Source organism: Dreissena polymorpha, chromosome 14 (assembly GCF_020536995.1).
Source record: "Dreissena polymorpha isolate Duluth1 chromosome 14, UMN_Dpol_1.0, whole genome shotgun sequence".
NCBI lineage: Eukaryota > Metazoa > Mollusca > Bivalvia > Myida > Dreissenidae > Dreissena > Dreissena polymorpha.
The window spans coordinates 32,901,002-32,920,930 of NC_068368.1; the positions used below are offsets into that span (position 1 = coordinate 32,901,002).

The 19,929-nt window shown below is 35.4% G+C and overlaps 1 protein-coding gene and 1 pseudogene across 1 annotated transcript in view; one reads left to right on the forward strand and one right to left on the reverse strand.

Annotated features, from left to right (window-relative positions):
• Positions 1–19,929, reverse strand: part of LOC127858788 (uncharacterized) — a 29,515-nt gene that overhangs the window by 1,524 nt on the left and 8,062 nt on the right. The window contains exons 2-11 of the mRNA XM_052396071.1: positions 11,158–11,404; positions 10,309–10,458; positions 6,401–6,503; positions 4,821–4,986; positions 4,105–4,221; positions 3,408–3,559; positions 2,977–3,076; positions 2,524–2,638; positions 1,536–1,657; positions 545–647 (exon numbers count right to left, since the gene is read on the reverse strand). Of these exons, the coding sequence (XP_052252031.1) occupies positions 545–647; positions 1,536–1,657; positions 2,524–2,638; positions 2,977–3,076; positions 3,408–3,559; positions 4,105–4,221; positions 4,821–4,986; positions 6,401–6,503; positions 10,309–10,458; positions 11,158–11,401 (1,372 nt within the window). The 5' untranslated portion in view covers positions 11,402–11,404. The remainder of the gene's footprint in view (positions 1–544; positions 648–1,535; positions 1,658–2,523; positions 2,639–2,976; positions 3,077–3,407; positions 3,560–4,104; positions 4,222–4,820; positions 4,987–6,400; positions 6,504–10,308; positions 10,459–11,157; positions 11,405–19,929) is intronic.
• On the forward strand, positions 14,242–15,655 carry LOC127857278 (uncharacterized; annotated as a pseudogene).

The window sequence follows — 19,929 nt, forward strand, 5'->3', positions numbered from 1 at the left end:
TCATGCCGAGCAATTCCGAGCCGGTTTTCCGATAACAAGTTTTAATTGGTCGACACTTGACATTGTGTATCAAGTCAAAAGTCGTTATTACATTCAAGGAAAAAGTGAAATCATGAAAATGAAACATATATGAAAACAAGTATGAATGATGCAATTCAATGTAAAACAAAATATTTTACAACACAAAACTATTTTACAGAACTCATGTTCTCTTTCTTTGTTTACGAGGATATTGCGTTGTTTGTAATACGTCATCAATATATGCGTACTTTACGAAAGAAGCCGAGAAATATCTAAGCTGTGTTATTATCATTTTTTATACACGAGTAGCTGAAATCCGGTAAAAATTAGACCAGTTTTTATGCATAATAATTGGATTTGTCATCTTTTACGAGACTTAAATTGCAATGTTTGCTCTTATTCATTCTTGACCGTTAACAGTGTTTATTATTTACATACCTGTATATTAATCTTAACAAACCCAGCATCAAAAGAAATTACATAGCGAAACCCACAGTTCCAAACTCCCAAACATGGATCTCACCTTTGGTTTCCATGACATCGGCCACAGCCTGAATGTTAAGGTTGGAATCACTGGAACCAATTGCAAACGCCGACATGCATGGTTCTCCCATCAAACACAGGCCCTGATAGAAAAAAAGCGAAAGTGTTTTAGATTATGGCAGAAATTATAATCTTTAAAACAAGTGGGGGAATTGCTTTGGAAAAAGGATGTCCCATGTTTGAATACCAGAAAGAGCAGCAAAATATGTCTTAGCTAAATCATTTTTTTTCTACATTTGCTCCGATCCACTGAGGTATGTAAATGGGTACTATACCCATTACTCTGGATGCATAACGCTCCGAATGTAATGTAAGGATCAAGTGGTCATGGTCCGCTTACGCTCAATATAGATATTACATTATACCGAACCGTTACCTTTATTTATACATGGGTGAAATTTGTACCTGCACATTTAATAATATATAAATATACAGCTTAAAGGACTAGAATTGTAACTGCATGTGTATCAACATGGTTGCAGCTTGCACCTTTAAATGCCGGGTTGACATCATTCCTATCTGACATAAGGATATATGATAAAAAGAAAGCATATTAACACAACAAAATATATATTAAGTCATGAAGACCTTTTTTGCAGTAGATATAAGTGAAAATAATCGGTCTAAGCCTCAAATTCATTAACGTTTCAAAGGCGTAACACTAAAAGTGATCATTAGTATTTGAGTTTGATGTGTGCTTTTGTGTTGGGTTAAATTGTTTGTCAATTTGAAATTGTCCATCAATTAACGATATCGTTCTATTAACAATATTTTTATCTTTCTGTACAAACTGGGGGTGTACTTTGCTTGTATTCGTATCGGAAGTCTTTCACAAACGTTCATTATGAATCATGCTCATTATAGCATTGTGCACATAATACTTTAATACAACAAAACATAAGACATTGTGTCTTTAATTTGACTTAAAGTATATGTGTTATACGCTTATAGATAGTATTGGAATTCGGTACCTTGATACTAGTAATTCTCGCTTTCATTTTGTCCGTGATGTCCATGATTTCGCGTGCTTTGCCCATGTACCCGCTTTCACCTAGTGCTTTCATAGCCGCCCAGGCCGATGCAATGTTGCCGCCTTGAAATTGAATACTAGCTTTAGGAAAAGTGTTTCTCTCATCAAATTTTGTCTAACCCGTCCAAGCTGCAGCTATGCTGTCTGCTTGAACCAAATTAAAGCTTTTGTAATAATGCAAATTAGAGTACCAGTTCGCACCTAAATGTGAAAAATTAAAACAAACATTAGTTTTCGTGATATTGCAATGTTGCAATTTGAACAAAACAAACGCTTAAATGATATTGAATTATTATGATCATTGTCAAAACAATGACTTCATTGACAAGCAAACATTGAAACGTTGAACCATCACCTTAAGTGATATTACAATGCAGCCAATTTGTTTTCGGACAATTCCCGTGTTTATAGAAATAACAAACTTATTGTTAACATTACAAAAACACACTAAATATCAATATTAATATATATTTACAATCAAAACAGGTTGAAGGACAGTCGATTTAACGTAAATAAAGAATACTATTTAAGAATTAAATGTTTAAAGAGTTTGTTCAGTCCCAAATGGTGAACTTTTTTTTAAAGCAAACCAAAAAAAGATCCTTAAACCCATTATGTTACGCATCGACTGACCCCAGCTTTTATATTTTATAAAGGGTTGTTATCTATCTCGTGGTCAGTAGTGTGCAGGCAATTAGTCCCTTGCCCTAAATAAACGACTTATTGATGTTTACAAAACACTATTTCCTGATTGTGTTTCTTGAGTTTCGATATATATTTGTAAAATATCCGTCTCTTTAGCAATATAAAGAGAAAATACGTAATATTTTAGGTCAAGTTAGCTTTCTATTAATGTCTCTGCCTTAAAGTTATTAGCCTGAGTAAACGTTGTGATTTGATAGCAAACAGTTCACGAGATATTGATTCACCTGGCCTGGTTCCCGCCATGCTGGGAGACCCGTACAGACCGCCGGGCCACTCCGCGTACGCGTATATCTGGTGTTTCCGTATGTCCGCATTACGGTACAGGATCACACTGGCGCCCTGGTAACATAATCAAAAATGTTCATTCAGCATATAAAGGGGTAACGATCTTATTCGACGTTTTATAAATATTTTAAGGGTTATTGTTTAATGTTTATTATTAGACCTATATTGTTTGGAATAAATAAGCAAAAATATAGAGACATACGTTTCATCTGCAAATTTGTATTGTACCGAGCTGTGACACATCTCGTAACATAAACAATAACGGTGTCATTGGGAATTGATCGTTGTATATTTGCTTGACATAATCACTGAAATTCGTATTTCTTAAAAAACGTAAAATATCGTCCGCGACTAAGGCTGCTTAATGGTGTGACGTCAGTAAAAATGCAAACCTTCACACTATAGCCGTATTTATGGACATCCGCCGACATAGAGGTCACTCCGGGCACTCGGAAGTCAAATTTCGGGATTTTGTAGCCCAGTTTTTCAACCCTACCATGTTTAAACAATAAAATAAATATAACAAGTGGATGTGTGGTTCAACATTGTGGGAAAAAGTGGAAAACTCGAATGTTGAAATAAATGTCAACAGTAACGTTACAGTAATAAATGAAACGTTAACAACTCCTACAATTTTCTAACATAAATTTGACAGGTTTTAAAACTCTCGAACTAATAGGCAAATTCATATGTAAATTTGAAATGCAAATCACTTTATGAGAACCCAAAACATCAAGAATAAGAAATACATCTATAAAACTGCATGCACATATGCTGATAAATCCTATTATCCATAATTAAACCTTTATTTGATCGGACTCACCAAGGTAACATGAAACCCCCAAAACAAGCGTCGACATGAAGTGGTATCCCTTTGCGAAGGGCCAGTGCCCCTATTTCTTCAATTGGGTCCATCACACTGTGACAGAACTGTGGTGCCGATGCCACAATGAGCACTGTGTCCGAATTTATAGCCTGTCCGAATTAAGGAGAACATCATATTTGAACTAAACACTTCATTAACATGACAAAAAAAATTATATTTGATCTAGTTGGAAACATTTTTATATATTTATTACCGTTACACAAAGACTGATTTGTATCTCTTTTTTTCTATGTTATTAGCATCGGATAATTATTTTAACGTTGAGTATGTTGGCATTAGAAAAATTAACGAACTCATAATGTTGTCAGTAAATTATAAACAGATTAAGAAAATTTGAAAAAGAGAACAAACAAGACTACAGTAATTCTATTAAAATGATTATAACAATGATGATGATGATGATAATGTTGATGATGATGATGATGATGATGATGATGATGATGATGATGATGATGATGATGATGATGATGATGATGATGATGATGATGATGATGATGATGATGATGTTGATGAAGATGATGATGATGATGATGATGATGATGATGATGATGATGATGATGATGATGATGATGATGATGATGATGATGATGATGATGATGATGATGAGAGCAGAATTATTCATTATGATAACTACCTGTTCGATGGCCTTGACATCTGCCCTAAAGTCCTTGTCCATGGGAGTGTGAATGACATCCATGTCAAAGTAGTGGGCAGCCTTGTCTATGGTCGGATGAACCGATATCGGGGTCACCTATGTGCATATGTTGTTGAATATAAATTCAAGAAAAGTGTTCATTGATTATCGAACTGACAGTTGCTCAATATTATTACCATAGATTCAAACAAATGAATACCTCTGTACATCAGGGTGCGATATATTACTACTTTATGTGATAGCCTTATATAGCAACCTAAACAGCACTAAATCATGCAATACATACTGTGCATACACACACATAGTGGGTGCTACTAAAACTAGCGAGTTTAACGATGAGTAATTCAATTGTCTTTTGAACAATATGTATTCATATGTTGAATGCGAAACAAATTTGTTATGCGGTATTCCTACAATAAGATAAATGAACTGCCAATAATACATATCCACTACCCCAAATGAGACTTATCAAGATATGTAGCTCACGTTGTTTCCAATGGCGAAGTGGATATGGTGTTTGGCTTGAGACCAGGAGATCACGGTTTCGATCCCCACATTGGAGGGGTCTTTAGAAATCCACAAACACAAAGTACTGGTTCTACCAAGGATACGAACTAGAAAAAAGTATCATAAGCCAAAGCTTTTGATTTAATCGAGCTAAAATAAATATGTTTAAACTAAGATATGTAACTCACGATATTCGGTCGCCGGATATGGGGGCGCTGCGCTCGACCATAGTCCCTGAAGGTCTTCACCGCCATCAGGTTGCTCTCTGTACCACCGGAAGTGAGGAACCCAACGACCTCGCGATCACCGTTCAACATGGCGGCGGTCATACTCACCACTTCCGTTTCCATAAGTCTGTAAACAGGGGTAAATTGAACGGAAGTTTTGTTACGTGTACTTTTATAAAGCTGGAGCCATTTTTTTTCGGAAGAACAGAAAATAACATTTAATTTGAAAGTAAATACATATTACATCTTTTATTATCATTTTAAGGCATCAGCGGACATCATTACGCTGGCGTATCAATTCAGTTTTAGTTTCGATTTCAATATCTTCCAACGCCATACTAATGAAGTTGGCGTCTTAATATAACGGCATTCTGCTTCTCACGAAAGAAAATTAATATAAATACGATTCGCGCAAAATATTAAATTATTTTGCAACTTTTATGAAAAGGTTGCTCGGTCGTTAAATTTGCATTCGAACAATTAAAACCAGGTGACATGAATCAGAACCAGATGAAAATATTGCGTTAATGTGAAATAGCCCTGACAGTTTATATACCGATGCGATTTAGAAAAATGCTTAATTATTCTAAATTAAACCGCCCATTAACAATGAATATTTAGGGAAAATACACATTTAGAAAAACAAGATGCAAACCTACAAATGTGAAACACTATTCGCTTTAGCTTGTTCGAAGGCTATTGCAAAAATACATAAAATAACTCCTTCCGTAAAAGCCCCTTTTACACGAAAATATAGGACCCGCACTCTGGAAAAACAGGGTTTAATACATGTGCGTAAAGAGTCGTCCCAGATTACAGTATGCAGTCCGTGTAAAGATTCGTCCCATATTTCCTTGTGCAGTCCGCATGTTCGTAAAGAGTCGTCCCAGATTACCTTGTGCAGTCCGCACGTGCGCAAAGAGTCGTCTAAAATTACCTTGTGCAGTCCGCGCGTGCGTAAAGAGTCGTCCCAGATTACCTTGTGCAGTCCGCGTAGGATTCGTCCCATATTTCCTTGTGCAGTCCGCACGTGCGTAAAGAGTCGTCCCATATTACCTTGTGCAGTCCGCGTAAAGAGTCGTCCCATATTACCTTGTGCAGTCCGCATGTGCGTAAAAAGTCGTCCCATATTATCTTGTGCAGTCCGCATACATTTGCATAAAAAGTCGCCCCATATTACCTTGTGCAGTCCGCGTAAAGAGTCGTCCCATATTACCATGTGCATGCCGCATGTGCGTAAAAAGTCGTCCCATATTACCTTGTGCAGTCCGCATATATTTGCGTAAAGAGTTGTCCCATATTAGCTTATGCATCCGCACAGACTTATTATGTACGAAACTGTTCACTTTCATGGATTTATTTTATAGGATGTATCTTCTTAACGCAAATCGAGTTGAGGTGCAACGTTCTGTCCCTAATAAGCCTGTGCGGACAACACAGTGTGGGGAGAACTTAACGCTCGAGCATTAAGCCCCTATTCCCAGAGCAAGAATTTAAATATATATAGAAGGAAACTACCAATTGAAAGACATTATGTTTACCTTAGAGCAGGGAAGATCATTGGGTTAAGTGCATTTTCGTGCATGAAGGCGTGGAAGAATTCCTTTACAATTTTGTCTTGCTCTGCGGAGTGACCTGTCTTCTCTGAAACGATTTGATGAGGTTTATAAGACATCGGTATTGTTACAAATTGTAATTATTCTGTTTTAGTTAATTCATAGATATAGATAATTATGGATATATAACGTGGGTTCTTGAAGTAATGATGCAAAACAATATGTTAACGGTATAGTGTAAAATGATTCATACTCTTGCCGTATTAATGTTAACTGTATTTATGATCAACGTAAGAACTCGGTATGTAGTTTTTACTGATTATGTATTAGCACTATGAAATTAAACTAACACATACCTTAAGGCAAGACATTTGTTTATACCGTTACGTTGAATATATTAGTTCCCGTGTTGAAAACGAGTAAGTTAAATGGATGAATAACCCACTCAATTACTGTTACCGTGTTATTAAGTTCGTAAACACGTGCACATGCAAATCTGTGTGATGGTATTGCAAAGTTCATGAAAAATTATTCTGAAATTGTCGTCTTTTAATTGTTAAATGCTTGTATCTAGTTGGAAAAAAGTAACAAGAGTTGACGTTCTTTCTCCAATTGTTGGGCGTATTGGCGTCAATTATTTGCCGGTCGGTTGTGTTTGCGGGTTCAAAGGCAACAAAACGAAAACATGTCAACACGAAAATAAATATTGTGCTGGTCATGCTTTGTCGAAACGATGCGTTTTGAAAATTATGATTCTATATAATATGCATAACACTTTATTCCGAGAAGATGCAACTAGCATCATTTTATGTCGCATCGAAGCTTAATATCACAATGTGCGCAGAAAAATATCGTTTGTCAATTTAGTTGCTATTTGTCGATTCAGAATATAATCAAGAAGATACTTGATTGTGTGCGTTTTTTAAAACTATGTTATTAAAAATAATCATATTTTTGAAAACAAACTGCCTTATAATTAATCCGCCAATATGCCCTGATAAAAGCAACATATACATTTGCTTAAGACTATGCTTTAAGTTCTGTAAAAAAACACGCTTTCTGTATATCCATATCTTACATGTATAAGCTAAACTGTTTGCTATCTCTCTAGTGTAATGGTTACTGTACCATGCGGGATAGAACATAACAAGTAAAATGTTGAACCTTGTGATGAATCTGTGGCGTTAGAAACAAATACATTTTGCTGATTAGTTTAGTTTCTTGCTATTCCAAGCAAATCCGCGGAAGGTTTCACTCATAATTCGAGCTCGCTATTCACAGAGTTTGATAAACAAAAGATAAACGAGAGCGCCGATGGCGTTGAAAGTCTATTGTCAAGAAACAAAGAAGTTTCTGCTGAAGTAAATGTAAAAGGAACAGTTGAATGAATGAAATATATTGCTATCAAAAAGTATGTTATCTCAAAATAAAATATGACGAGATTCACTATGTCAAAACACATGAATGAGTATGCAAAAAGTTAGCAAAATTGTAAGGAAAATATTTATTGGAATTATGACATAATTATATGAAAAAGTTGTGGAACTACGATGACTTAATCAAACTATTGTTCCCATCCACGTTTTTAAGAGAATAATAAACATATTTTGGGATTATTTTCAAATGTCATTAGATATAATAACTTTCCCAGTGGGCATCCAACGTTGCTGCAACGTTGTATTTAGGTTGCATTCGAACGTTGCAGTTTGGTTGTACGAAGGGTCCAAGTGAAAGTTTTCCCGACGTTTCTTCCAAACGTTGCTGCAACGTTTTTTTCCAAACGTTGCTGCAAAGTTGTATTTAGGTCGCATTAAAACGCAGTATTTTTAAATTCTATTATTTTATAATAAAAAAAAATAAACTATTAACTGCCAACCGTTCTTTCGATTATTATCGGCAGTTATGGAACATAATCGAGTTCGTTTCATACAAACTACTTTTATTTGATATCTAGAGAAAGTTACCTGAAGTTACCGAATGGGAATTGAACCCACCAACTCCCGATCACTAGGCAGATACCTCATCCACTACACCACGGCGACTGGTTTCTACCATTTTAATGCATAACACAACTAAAGTAATATATTTTATCCGGCGATTTTGAGTTAAAGTTTGTATTTAGCATCGTAAAGTTTAAGCAACTGATTTGTAAAATTTAAAAGAATTATTTCTAAAATGTACAAGAAATCATATGCATGAACTGTATTATTATAATGTACGATTCCTACTCGGGAGCGTTTCATTATCCCCTCTGTAGACACCAAGTACTCGTTCTTTCTAGGAAACGAACTCGACAGTGTGCATAACTGCCGATAATACTCGAAAGAGCGGTTGGCAGAAAATAGTGTGTTTATTTTTTTATATTATTTAAAAAAAGAAATACTACGTTTGAATGCAACCTAAACACAACGTTGCAGCAACGTTGGAAAAAAAACGTTGAAGCAACGTTGGAAAAAAAACGTCGGGAAAACTTTCATATAGACCATTGGTACAACCAAACTGCAACGTTCGAATTCAACCTAAATACAACGTTGCAGCAACGTTGGATATTGTGACAACCAAACTGCAACGTTTGAATGCAACCTAAATACAACGTTGCAGCAACGTTGGAAAAAAAACGTCGGGAAAACTTTCATATAGACCATTGGTACAATCGAACGGCAACGTTCGAAAGCAACCCAAATACAACGTTGCAACAACGTTGGATATTGTGACAACCAAACTGCAACGTTTGAATGCAACCTAAATACAACGTTGCAGCAACGTTGGAAAAAAACGTTGCAGCAACGTTGGGATAAAACGTCGGGAAAACTTTCATATAGACCATTGGTACAACCAAACTGCAACGTTCGAATGAACCTAAATACAACGTTGCAGCAACGATGGATGCCCACTGGGAAACTGCAACGTTTGAATGCAACCTAAATACAACGTTGCAACAACGTTGGAAAAAAACGTTGCAGCAACGTTGGAAAAAAACGTCGGGAAAACTTTCATATACACCATTTTGAAAACCAAACTGCAACGTTTGGTAAACTGTCCGGGTAATGTTTTGTGTGCAACGTTGTGGCAACGTTCGGTAATGGTTGCCGACGTTTCGACCTTAATATAACGTTGCAGCAACGTTCGCCCAACGTTTGATGCCCACTGGGTTAATGCGCTAGAAATGAGCCACGCAAACTTTTATGGCTTGTTGAACAACATAATACCTTTTGTAATACCTATAATACCTATTGTAAACGTAATCAATCTTTTGCCAAGAACATAATTGTATTTCGATAGAAATTCGTTTTATTTTTTAAGATCGTTTATTCACTAAAAATGATCTTTTGCTTGGAATAGCAAGAAAAAAAATCACTTAAATGGTCTTAGAAAAATTCGTAGAAGAAAATCTTACAAATTGTAAGAACTAGAAGATTCTATATCAAACATCGTTTGCAAAAATCCCACATCCGGGCATTTTTACCCCTTGATAAACACGCACCTGACTGCGAGACGTGTTTCTGAGACTCATACACTGACGATATGGACTCACGCAGTCATCACTATATATGAGAGGTTTTGCTTTTTACCTTTGTAATGCTGACTGTTTACGGTATTATAGACGAAAACGTATATACCTATTCGCTGTTCTTGTTGAACCCGCGAATCCGCTTTTTACCTTTCGGGTAACCTTCTGAGCCCTCAAATAGAGTTTTAGAAATTGACAAATATAAACGAAAACAACACTAAAGAGCATTATTGAACATTGGTTGCAACATTTAGCGTCACTTTTGTGACATTTAACGTCAAAGACGGCATTTACCGTCGACACGACATACAACGCTGCAACAAAATGGTTTATTTGCATTCTGTCGTGTGTCGGCGGACGTCAGATCAGTGTATTGCCCTACCTTCAAACATGTCAAACGCCTCCTCTTGCAATTTAAAGTGTTCGTCCTTCATGGTGTACGTGTAAGCGAACACGTTACCGTCCTCCTGCGTGTTGCATTCCCGCTTCAGAAGGTTTCCCATCTGAACATGGAGGTCATCCGAGCTGAACGCTGAGGACATGCACACACGGTGTCCGTAAATATAGTGATTTAAATGAAAATTTATAACAAGACATATAACAACGCTTGCACATTATCTAGTAAGTCATTCAATTTCACAAAGTTTAACAAGTTGTGATACAATTATTAAACCAATTGAAATTGGGGGTAGGTTTTGGGATTTAGGTGTTGTGGTCGATGATGACATTTAAGTTTTTTGGACAATTATGAGATTAAGGTTTTGCGGCAGAGAAGTTAAATGGTGGCTAATTGTTTGCCCACATCGTTCTGGCGTCGTGGTAAGTTAAAAGGACGACATCACACTAATACGAAAAATATATGCACCGAAAGGACAATTATGAAAAACATGTATGTTCTTATTTCTTTAAAGCTCGTTGGCGGGTTTTAAGGGTGCTGAAAGAAAGGCACGTCATAATTGGAGTATCGGCACGTAGCATTCGGATATCTTATACTGAAATGACTGATTTTTTATGATCTAAAAGTACTTTGCTGAGGATCCGAACTTGGAAAGTACCCTCTCTGCTCAGTCTTCTTTTAGATCAGTTTGTAATTGACATCAGTAGCCTTTACAAGCCAACTGTGAGGTATATATTTTTATTCTTAGTATATTCCTGTTATATATTACGTATATATAAAATACCATAATGGGCATTCTTCAATGCTGACGCTGGTAATCTAAATACGGCGTACCTGATTTAGGAAGAACAATACGCGGCTTGCTAGCAACTACATCCTGGGCCAATGTGGACGACTTCACAAAGCTCGTGACCTCCTTCTTAAGGACCTGGTCAATCAGGGTCTGAACTCCCGGAAGTTCCTTCACCGCCAGGACAATGATCTTCAGGAAGTAGCGGGGCCCCTTCCGGTAATAGACGTTGATAAGCACCGCCAAAACGAGCGTGAACACCACGTGCTCGATCAATTGGAACATCATTTGCTTTGGATTTAAATAAATATTGATATGCTCATGTTTTGAATTAAATATTGATCTGGTAATGAGTCTTATAAATGAATGTATTAAAGGGGCCTTTTCACAGATCTTGGCATGTATTGAAGATTGTCATTGAATGCTTTATATTAATAAATTTAAACATTTGATCTAAAAAGCCCCAGTAAAAAATCAAGAATAAAATTCAAAACAAAAAATAAAAAAACAACAACAGTACACTCAACTAGGCTTGAACCACTGACCCCCGGAGTCCTGGAGTAAAAGTCTTCCACTAAGACCACTCGGCCGTCCGTGCTCTTACAATGAACGATGTATTTTATACTTTATAATTATAAGCAATCCTCCTAGTCATACAAAATAAAACGACAACAACAGAACTCTCCAAATTATAAATCGTTTGGCGTTGCAACGTTTTATATTTTTCAGGTTTTTAAATCGTCAAAAGATGCATAAAATTGCTATTTTAGAGCATGTTAAATGGTCAGTATTACTATTTTTCTCACAGATATCATAACTTAAACGACAATTTGCGAATCTGAAACAACTTTTTTTAAATTTAGTAAATTTACCAAAACGTGAAAAGGCCCCTTTAAAATGTTAAATTGAATTCGAAAGGAGTACACATGACAAGGGTTATTTATGCTTATAGCGTTTACGATTGCAAGTTAAAAGATATCGGATTTGACGTCGTGTTAATTTATTAAATTTTGAAGAAATAACCTACTGTTCCTTTTTGATGAGGCTGCGAAGCATCGTCTAAGTTATCATATCATGAAAAAATTCTTTACAATGGCAACCTATGTAAAAGACCGAGCCAGTCCGATTGAGATAGCTCGATTTTTCTAATCGGCATACCTCGCTGATTATCATTGATAAAGGTATAGGAAGCTCAGCTATAAATAGGACAGCATATTCTGGGAAAAGATTTAATAATAGTTTGAAAACGTTAATTTTAAATCAGTTATATTCAATCCCTTAAAGTTTATAGATCAATGAAACAACTATGCATTTTCTGAAAATAAATTGCGAATTAGAACGTGTATAAATAACTTTCAACGCGATCATGAGTGTAAAGAAAACGAATTATTTCGAACCTGTCATTTGTAAACGTTGTAGAGACTATGGTATATAAACAGCATAATAGCCATATCATATCTGTGATACTCGCTCTTCTGCGTGCTTTCTCATTTTGCATATTTTATAAACTTTTCAAACATAAATTACAGAGCAACATCAGTGCACATACTATATTTGACAATTCATTCGTTTGTTGGATATTGTTTGCTGTTTTAAACACATATTAGGTCATATCGCGGAGATTTAGATAACCTTACCATGTGTTCATGGGCGAACTCACGTATTCAAGTGCTCTTACGACTATGTGCTCATACCCACTTTCGATCGGGAAATCATCATGAAATTATTGCCGTACTTAACGAACAAACATGCCTAAGCTTATTGAATTAGAGAAAAAGAACAATAATCAAAAGAGAAAAAGTATATGTTCATGCACATGGGATTGTGAAATCACGACCGTACACATAGCATCATTAACTTAGGAAAGGAAACAACGAAATAAAAAGTTTGGTATGATATACATGTGAAATTAAAGAGCATGGTGTAATTAAAGAGCATGTACAGTTTTGAATTTATATGCTGAAACGTAATGTTATAACCAACAAACGTTTTACTGTTACAGACAGTTTTTAAGATAAGTGGTACAGAAAATACACGTCGAATACCTTTTTAAAGATATTTCTTGTTATATTTGATCGAGAATGTAACCCGCCTCCCAGTTTCGCTGAAAGGACCAAGTTCCCCACGGGTACTACTTCCCCGTACCCCCATTTTTTCTTTTGTACCCTACATTTATAGTACCCAATTTTTTTTTCGTACCCAAATTTTTGCTCGTAATCAAATTTTTTTTCGTACCCATTTTGTTTCCTACCCAAATTTTTTTCGTAACCAAATCTTTTTACGTACTTAATTTTTTTTTTGCATAATTGTTGTACCCAAAATTTTCGTACCCATTTTTTTCCTACCCAAAAATTTTGTGCCCACATACACAATTGTGGTGATGAAGATAAACTTAAATAGATGCTTTTATATCAATCCTGTTCAAAAGCATCGTCACACCAGTACTGTCAGTACTTTGATTATAAACAGTGCAACACCATCAGGGTTAAACGATTCAAACGTAAAGTATACTATGGCGTGTCAAACGTTGCACAATTCAATATATTTGTTGGATAATTTTCATATATATGTTGGATAATTTTCATATATATGTTGGATAATTTTCATATATATGTTGGATAATGTTCATACATATGTTAGATAATTTTCATATATATGTTGGATAATTTTCATATATATGTTTGATAATTTTCATATATATGTTGGATAATTTTCATATATATGTTGGATAATTTTTATATATATGTTGGATAATTTTCATATATATGTCCTATAATTTGCATCACGGGAATTGAACAGGCGTGGCTGAAAAGCGGAGATGGCTAAATCCCGCTTAAAGTGCTTTAAGTGGAACGAAAAGACCTCACCAACATTAATGCTGAAATTTCAATAATGATGTATGAGTTCTATATTTTTATTATTAGTACATTTCTTTTTAATCTATTGGAAAATATTCAAAATAAAACATATGAGACCCTTTCCGTTTATAGAAAACCCTGTCCTTGGAAAGGGGCACTTTTCGCTATTCAATCATACCGATTTGACGGAATCACAATTAATTCAACCATTATGATAAATGACTTGAAGAAAATTAAATGGACTTACTCTTTTATAAGGCTAGTGGAACAATGCCAGGATTCGCCGCTCTATGTGCAGCAATGTACGTGTTGTGAAATATCTATTCTATCGTTATTAACGAATTCACTTGTTATATTCAATGTTATTTCGGAAAAACTAAATTTCGGACAATATAAAGAACAGTAATTTCGGCCTCGGGACGTGAATAGTTTAAATGTATACACCGAGTATTAACTATTGACACTTATCAATTAACGTATATCTTTTATTTATTGGATTAATAGTCGGAATTCATTAATAATAAAAACAATAAAGATGCTAAAGAATTTGTATCACCCAAAGGGTCGTACCCATACTCCTTAACATCTAAGGACCATGCTAAAGCCCTGTGATATTAACATAGCCATGAAAACAATCATCTAAACTCAAATTTGAGTTTTATTTGAATAAGTATTGCAATTTTAATGGCACAGGGTTGTATTAGTGTCCTGGGTTGAAAATGCTCTGAACAAGTAATACAGATTACTAACCACAAAAGTCATATTGAGTTTTAAGGTATTGATAAGCTGGACGTAATCCAAGCAATATAACAGGCTTTTAACTAAATCCATTTAACAACTAGTAATTTGGTTTCTTTTCAGCTGCAGAGATGATGTCCCGAAAGTCGCCAACTACGTTCAAGTTACCGTACCTCAGTACCTCCCAGATGACTTTAAGACCTTTTTTCGCATGACAAGGGGTACTTTTGAAAGAGTTCTGGAGAGAATTTCAACTCATGATCAGCTTCGTAGAAGGATTGCAACTGGGGGTCGTGAACAAGTTCCATTGGATAAAGACTTACTAATGACGCTTTGGTATTTGGGTAGTTTAGAGACAGTAAGGTCTATTGCAGACCGTTTTAACGTATCAGAGTCAACTTTCTTAGACCATAATCGACGTATGCTGACAGTTTTATGTGACAGTTTTCTTAAGACAGTAATATGTTGGCCATCAAACAATGACAAGCAGACTGTGCTTGATGAATTTCAAAAAAAGAAAAGGCTTCCCTAAAACCTTGGGGGGCAATATATGGGACGAACATAAAAATGTCGGCACCAAGGAAAAGGTCTCCTGCCTACTTCAATAGAAAAGGACACTATTCAATATTATTGCAAGCTGTTTGTCGAAAAGACAGGCGTTTCACATATGTGTATTGAGGGTGGCCTGGAAAGGTGCATGATGCACGCGTTTTCCGTCACTCGCCTTTATATGCTGCACTTCCCGGGTTTACTGGAATGAATCACATAATAGGAGATGAAGCTTATCCGATTTCAAGATACTTGATGACACCATTTCGCGATAATGGTCACCTTTCAAGGGAACAGGTGAACTTCAACAAAGTTTTTCTGGCACCCGTGTCCTCATAGAAAACAGCTTTGGCATGTTAAAGAGTAGATTTTGCAGACTTATGTTTATTGATATTGTGAAAACAGTCATTGCAAGTTTCATGCTGCATAATTTATGCATTTTAAATGAAGATGAAATCGACATACTTTTTGAAAATGACGATACTAACTTTTCATTATTTGTACCTCAAAATAATGTCGAAGGCGTTATAAAAAGAACAATTATAAACAGACAGTTAACGATAAAATCAATTAATAAGCTTTCAGTTTCTGTTCTACCTGTTGAGACAATTTAGTTTGGTTAACATTTTATATTAAAAATAATGAAACATACTAAAAAAAATTGTCATTGACCATAATTTTTGAAAAATGTTTGGTTTTCACTAATACTGCTCAGTAGTTATTGTCCCCTACCGGTTTCACCGGAGAGGACTTATGGTTTGCGCTCTGCGTGTCCGTCAGTCTGTCACACTTTTCTAGATCCTGCGATAACTTTATAAGTTCTTCATATTTTTTTCATGAAACGTGGACAGATGGCAATATGGAGATTATGCACGTCATTTCGTTTTGTTCCTATGGTTGTTATGGCAACAAATAGACTAGAAATACTGCTGAAAATGGTGGATCCTGCACTCTTTTCTGGATCCTGCGATCACTTTAAAAGTTCTTCATATTTTTTCATGAAACTTGAAACATGGATAGATGGCAATATGGACATTATGCACGTCATTTTATTTTCTTGATACATCAACAATTCTGGTCGCTCTGGCAACAAATATATGAAATATATATATATATTTCCGACAATGGTGGAACCGGAAGGGGACATATATTGCTTGGCAATAGTCTTGTTTACATTATTTTGTAATCAGACGGTTAGTTTTGAGTCAAGATCATGCATTTATCTTCATATTATTTAATTAAAAGTGATAAAAAAATAAAGTGTCCATATGTCTGTTAAATGATAAGGTATTTGTGTATCCAATAGAATTGTTTTCACATGTATGCAATTCTTTGTTCTTGAAAATATGTCTATTGCTTTAAAATAAATTAACTAAAAAAACTATTGCTGTTCCACTTTTATAGCAAATTACATAACAAACGATAACATATCTTTAAACAACAAGAGCAACACATAACGGCCACGCTCGGCTGCGGGTGCAGTTTTGAATAAATGAAAGCTTGTCAGAATTATTTTTTTAGAGGTCACAGTGACCTTGTCCTTTGACCTAGTGACCCCAAAATGGGTGTGGCGTGTAGAACTCATCAAGCTGCATCTACATATGAAGTTTCAAAGTTGTAGGTGGAAGCACTTTGATTTTTAGATCCAATGTAAAGGTTTAAGCACGACGCTTGACGGCGGACGACGAGCGGGCTATAACATTACCGCGGGGGTTTCTCCAAAAACAGCCGAGCTAAAAATTAACAACAATAATAATAATATCATCCATGATTTGGAATTTGACACTTATTTTATTAAAACTTTGAGTCAATGCAACATGCTTAAGCGTTGGAAGCTTCTTACTGAAGTGTATAGATTGCATGCATGCAATTTATAATTGGAATGCAAATGTTTAACCTCGAATTGCACACAAAGAATAATTGCCTAAACATGCATGTATCTAGAAACAAGAGCTGTCAGAGGACAGCGCGCTCGACTATTCGAGTGCTTGCCAGTATAACGTAAGTCATTATGGGGTAATTGTTTAAATTATTCAATAAGGTCAAGGTAATAGTTCAGGTATATTTTCCACAATCTATTGAACATTTGTAAAGACATAAAACAAACTAATAAGATTTTATTTCAAGTTTGATAGCAATAGCTTGGGTGGGAAGTTTGGACGGTCCTTCAAAAATAAAAAAAAATAAAAACAATTTTATTTTTTTTTGGGGGGTAGGGGGGGTTGAGAGGGGGGGTATAATGTGGGTTGTGGTAATTTATTAGATGATCTTTGAAAAATAAAAAAACGAAAAAAAAAATTATTGTGACTAGAGGGGGGGGGGGGGGGGCAGGGATTCTGGGTTGGGGCGTGGGGTATTGTGTGGGTAGAATCCATTGTGGTATTCAGGTAAATGTTGTTTTGTCAAAGTATTAATAAAATCTGATCTTAAATAAAGAAGTTATGGCAATGTAAGTAAAATTTACTCTTGACCTTGAGAGTCAAGGTCATTTAAAGGTCAAGGTAAAAATGAACTGGGCAGGTACAGTACCCTCATGATAGTAAGAAAATATTTGAAGTTTGAAAGCAATAGCTTTGATACTTTAGAAGTCAAGTGGATCTCAACACAACATTTAACAAAATATTCAGTTACTAAGACAAAAAAGGGCCAAAATTATTACAAAATGCTTGATAGAACTGTCTGCTCTTGTTTATAGATTGGGGTCTCGTAAGTAAAGAAGTTTGCAAAATATTAAAGCAATACGTCAAGGGACATTGACAATATTTGAGGTGGTACGCAAACTTTAACATAGATTTATTAATAATATGCATATTCTAAATGGAAAAAGGGCCGTAATTCTTACAAAATGCTTGATACAGTTGTCTGCTCTTGTTGATAGATTGGGGTCTTTTTGGTTAAGAAGTTTGCAAAATATTAAAGCAATATGTCAAGGGACATTGAAAATATTTGAGGTGGTACGCAAACTTTAACATAGATTTATAAATAATATGCATATTCTAAGTGGAAAAAGAGCCATAATTATTCTAAAATGCTTGATAGAGTTGTCTGCTCTTGTATATAGGTTGGGGTCATGTTGGTAAAGAAGTATGCAAAATATGAGAGCAATTTGTCAAGGGACATTGAAAATATTTGGGGTAGTACGCAAACTTTAACATTTGTACTCTAACGAGAACGGGAACGCTAACGCCGACGCCGGGGTAAGTAGGATAGCTCCACAATATATATTTTATATATAATAGTCGAGCTAAAAAACATTGAAACATAATATCATATGGTTGACCTTTGTTTAAGGCATTTATGTTCAGAATGTCTATGTTGATGGCATAACATATCAATATTAAGGTATTGTGTTTGTTTTTATTGGTTTACTTTCATTGAAATCCATAGATCACTTCTAATAATCACAAAGTAATCATTCCGTACTTGAGCTGATGATCGAATGCTAGATCTATTTTTGCTTTAAGTGTCAAATTCCATCACAATCTGTTTTAGTATTACATTATGGCTCTTTGATCCCGTCGCTCTGTTGCTATCTTTAGCTCGACGATAAGCTGCCACGATGGTCTTCCATCTCCCTTCAACCTGCTTGCTATTAAAAACATTTACTGTTAGGAGATGTGCACAGTTCTTCCCACAAAGTTTTTTTAACAGGAGGTTATTGAACTACATTTACTTTGTACAGTTCAAGCAGGAGCAGGGTTTGTGATCTTGTCCATGTACTACTGGAAGTATCTTTCTGGTCTTTGGTTCTCAGACAGAGACTCTAAAAACATTAAAACAAATATTTAATATAGCCGTTAGATAAAACGCTGATCTGTACAGGAAACAACTAGAGCTTTGTCACAGATATGACGTATACCCACATGCTGCATTGGCACAGAATATTTTGCATGCTGTCTTCACAACAAAGAAGCTTATTTATGGCGATTTTTAAGAATTATTATGTCATTATCATTTATGGCCATTTTGACCTTTGAACTCTTTAATTATTTCGCATGACAAGTCGTCCAATGACTTTGATCAAAATTAATTTACAGAGTCATTTTTAAATCTCACAATCAATGACATAGTTATGGACGGACAAGCTCATTTATGGCCATTTTTGACTTTTGATCTCCAAGTGAAACCTTGACCTTGGAGATATCAACGTAATTCTTTCACATGACACACCGTCCAATGATTGTGATCAAATGTACCAAGTAATTTTAAAATCTCACAATGAATGACATAGTTATGGCCCGGACAATATCATGTATGGCCATTTTTGACCTTTGAACTTAAAGTTTGACCTTGGCCTTGGAGAAATCGACATAATTCTTTGAGCGACAAATCGTCCCATGATGGTGAACACATGTACCTAGTCATTTTAAAATCTAACGATAAATGACATAGTTTTGGTTCGGACAAGCTTTTTGATCTGTGAACTTCAATGTGACCTTGACCTTGGAGATATCGACGTACTTCTTTCGCATGACACACCGTTCCATGATGGTAAAACAAATGTACCAAGTCATTTTAAAATCTAACGATAAATGACAGTTATGGTCCGGAAAAAACTTTCGGTTAAAAACGCACTAAGTGACTCCATGACCTAGTTTTTGACAAGGCATGACCCATATTCAAGCTTGACCTACACGTCATTTAGATGCAACTTGTGACCAAGTTTGGTGG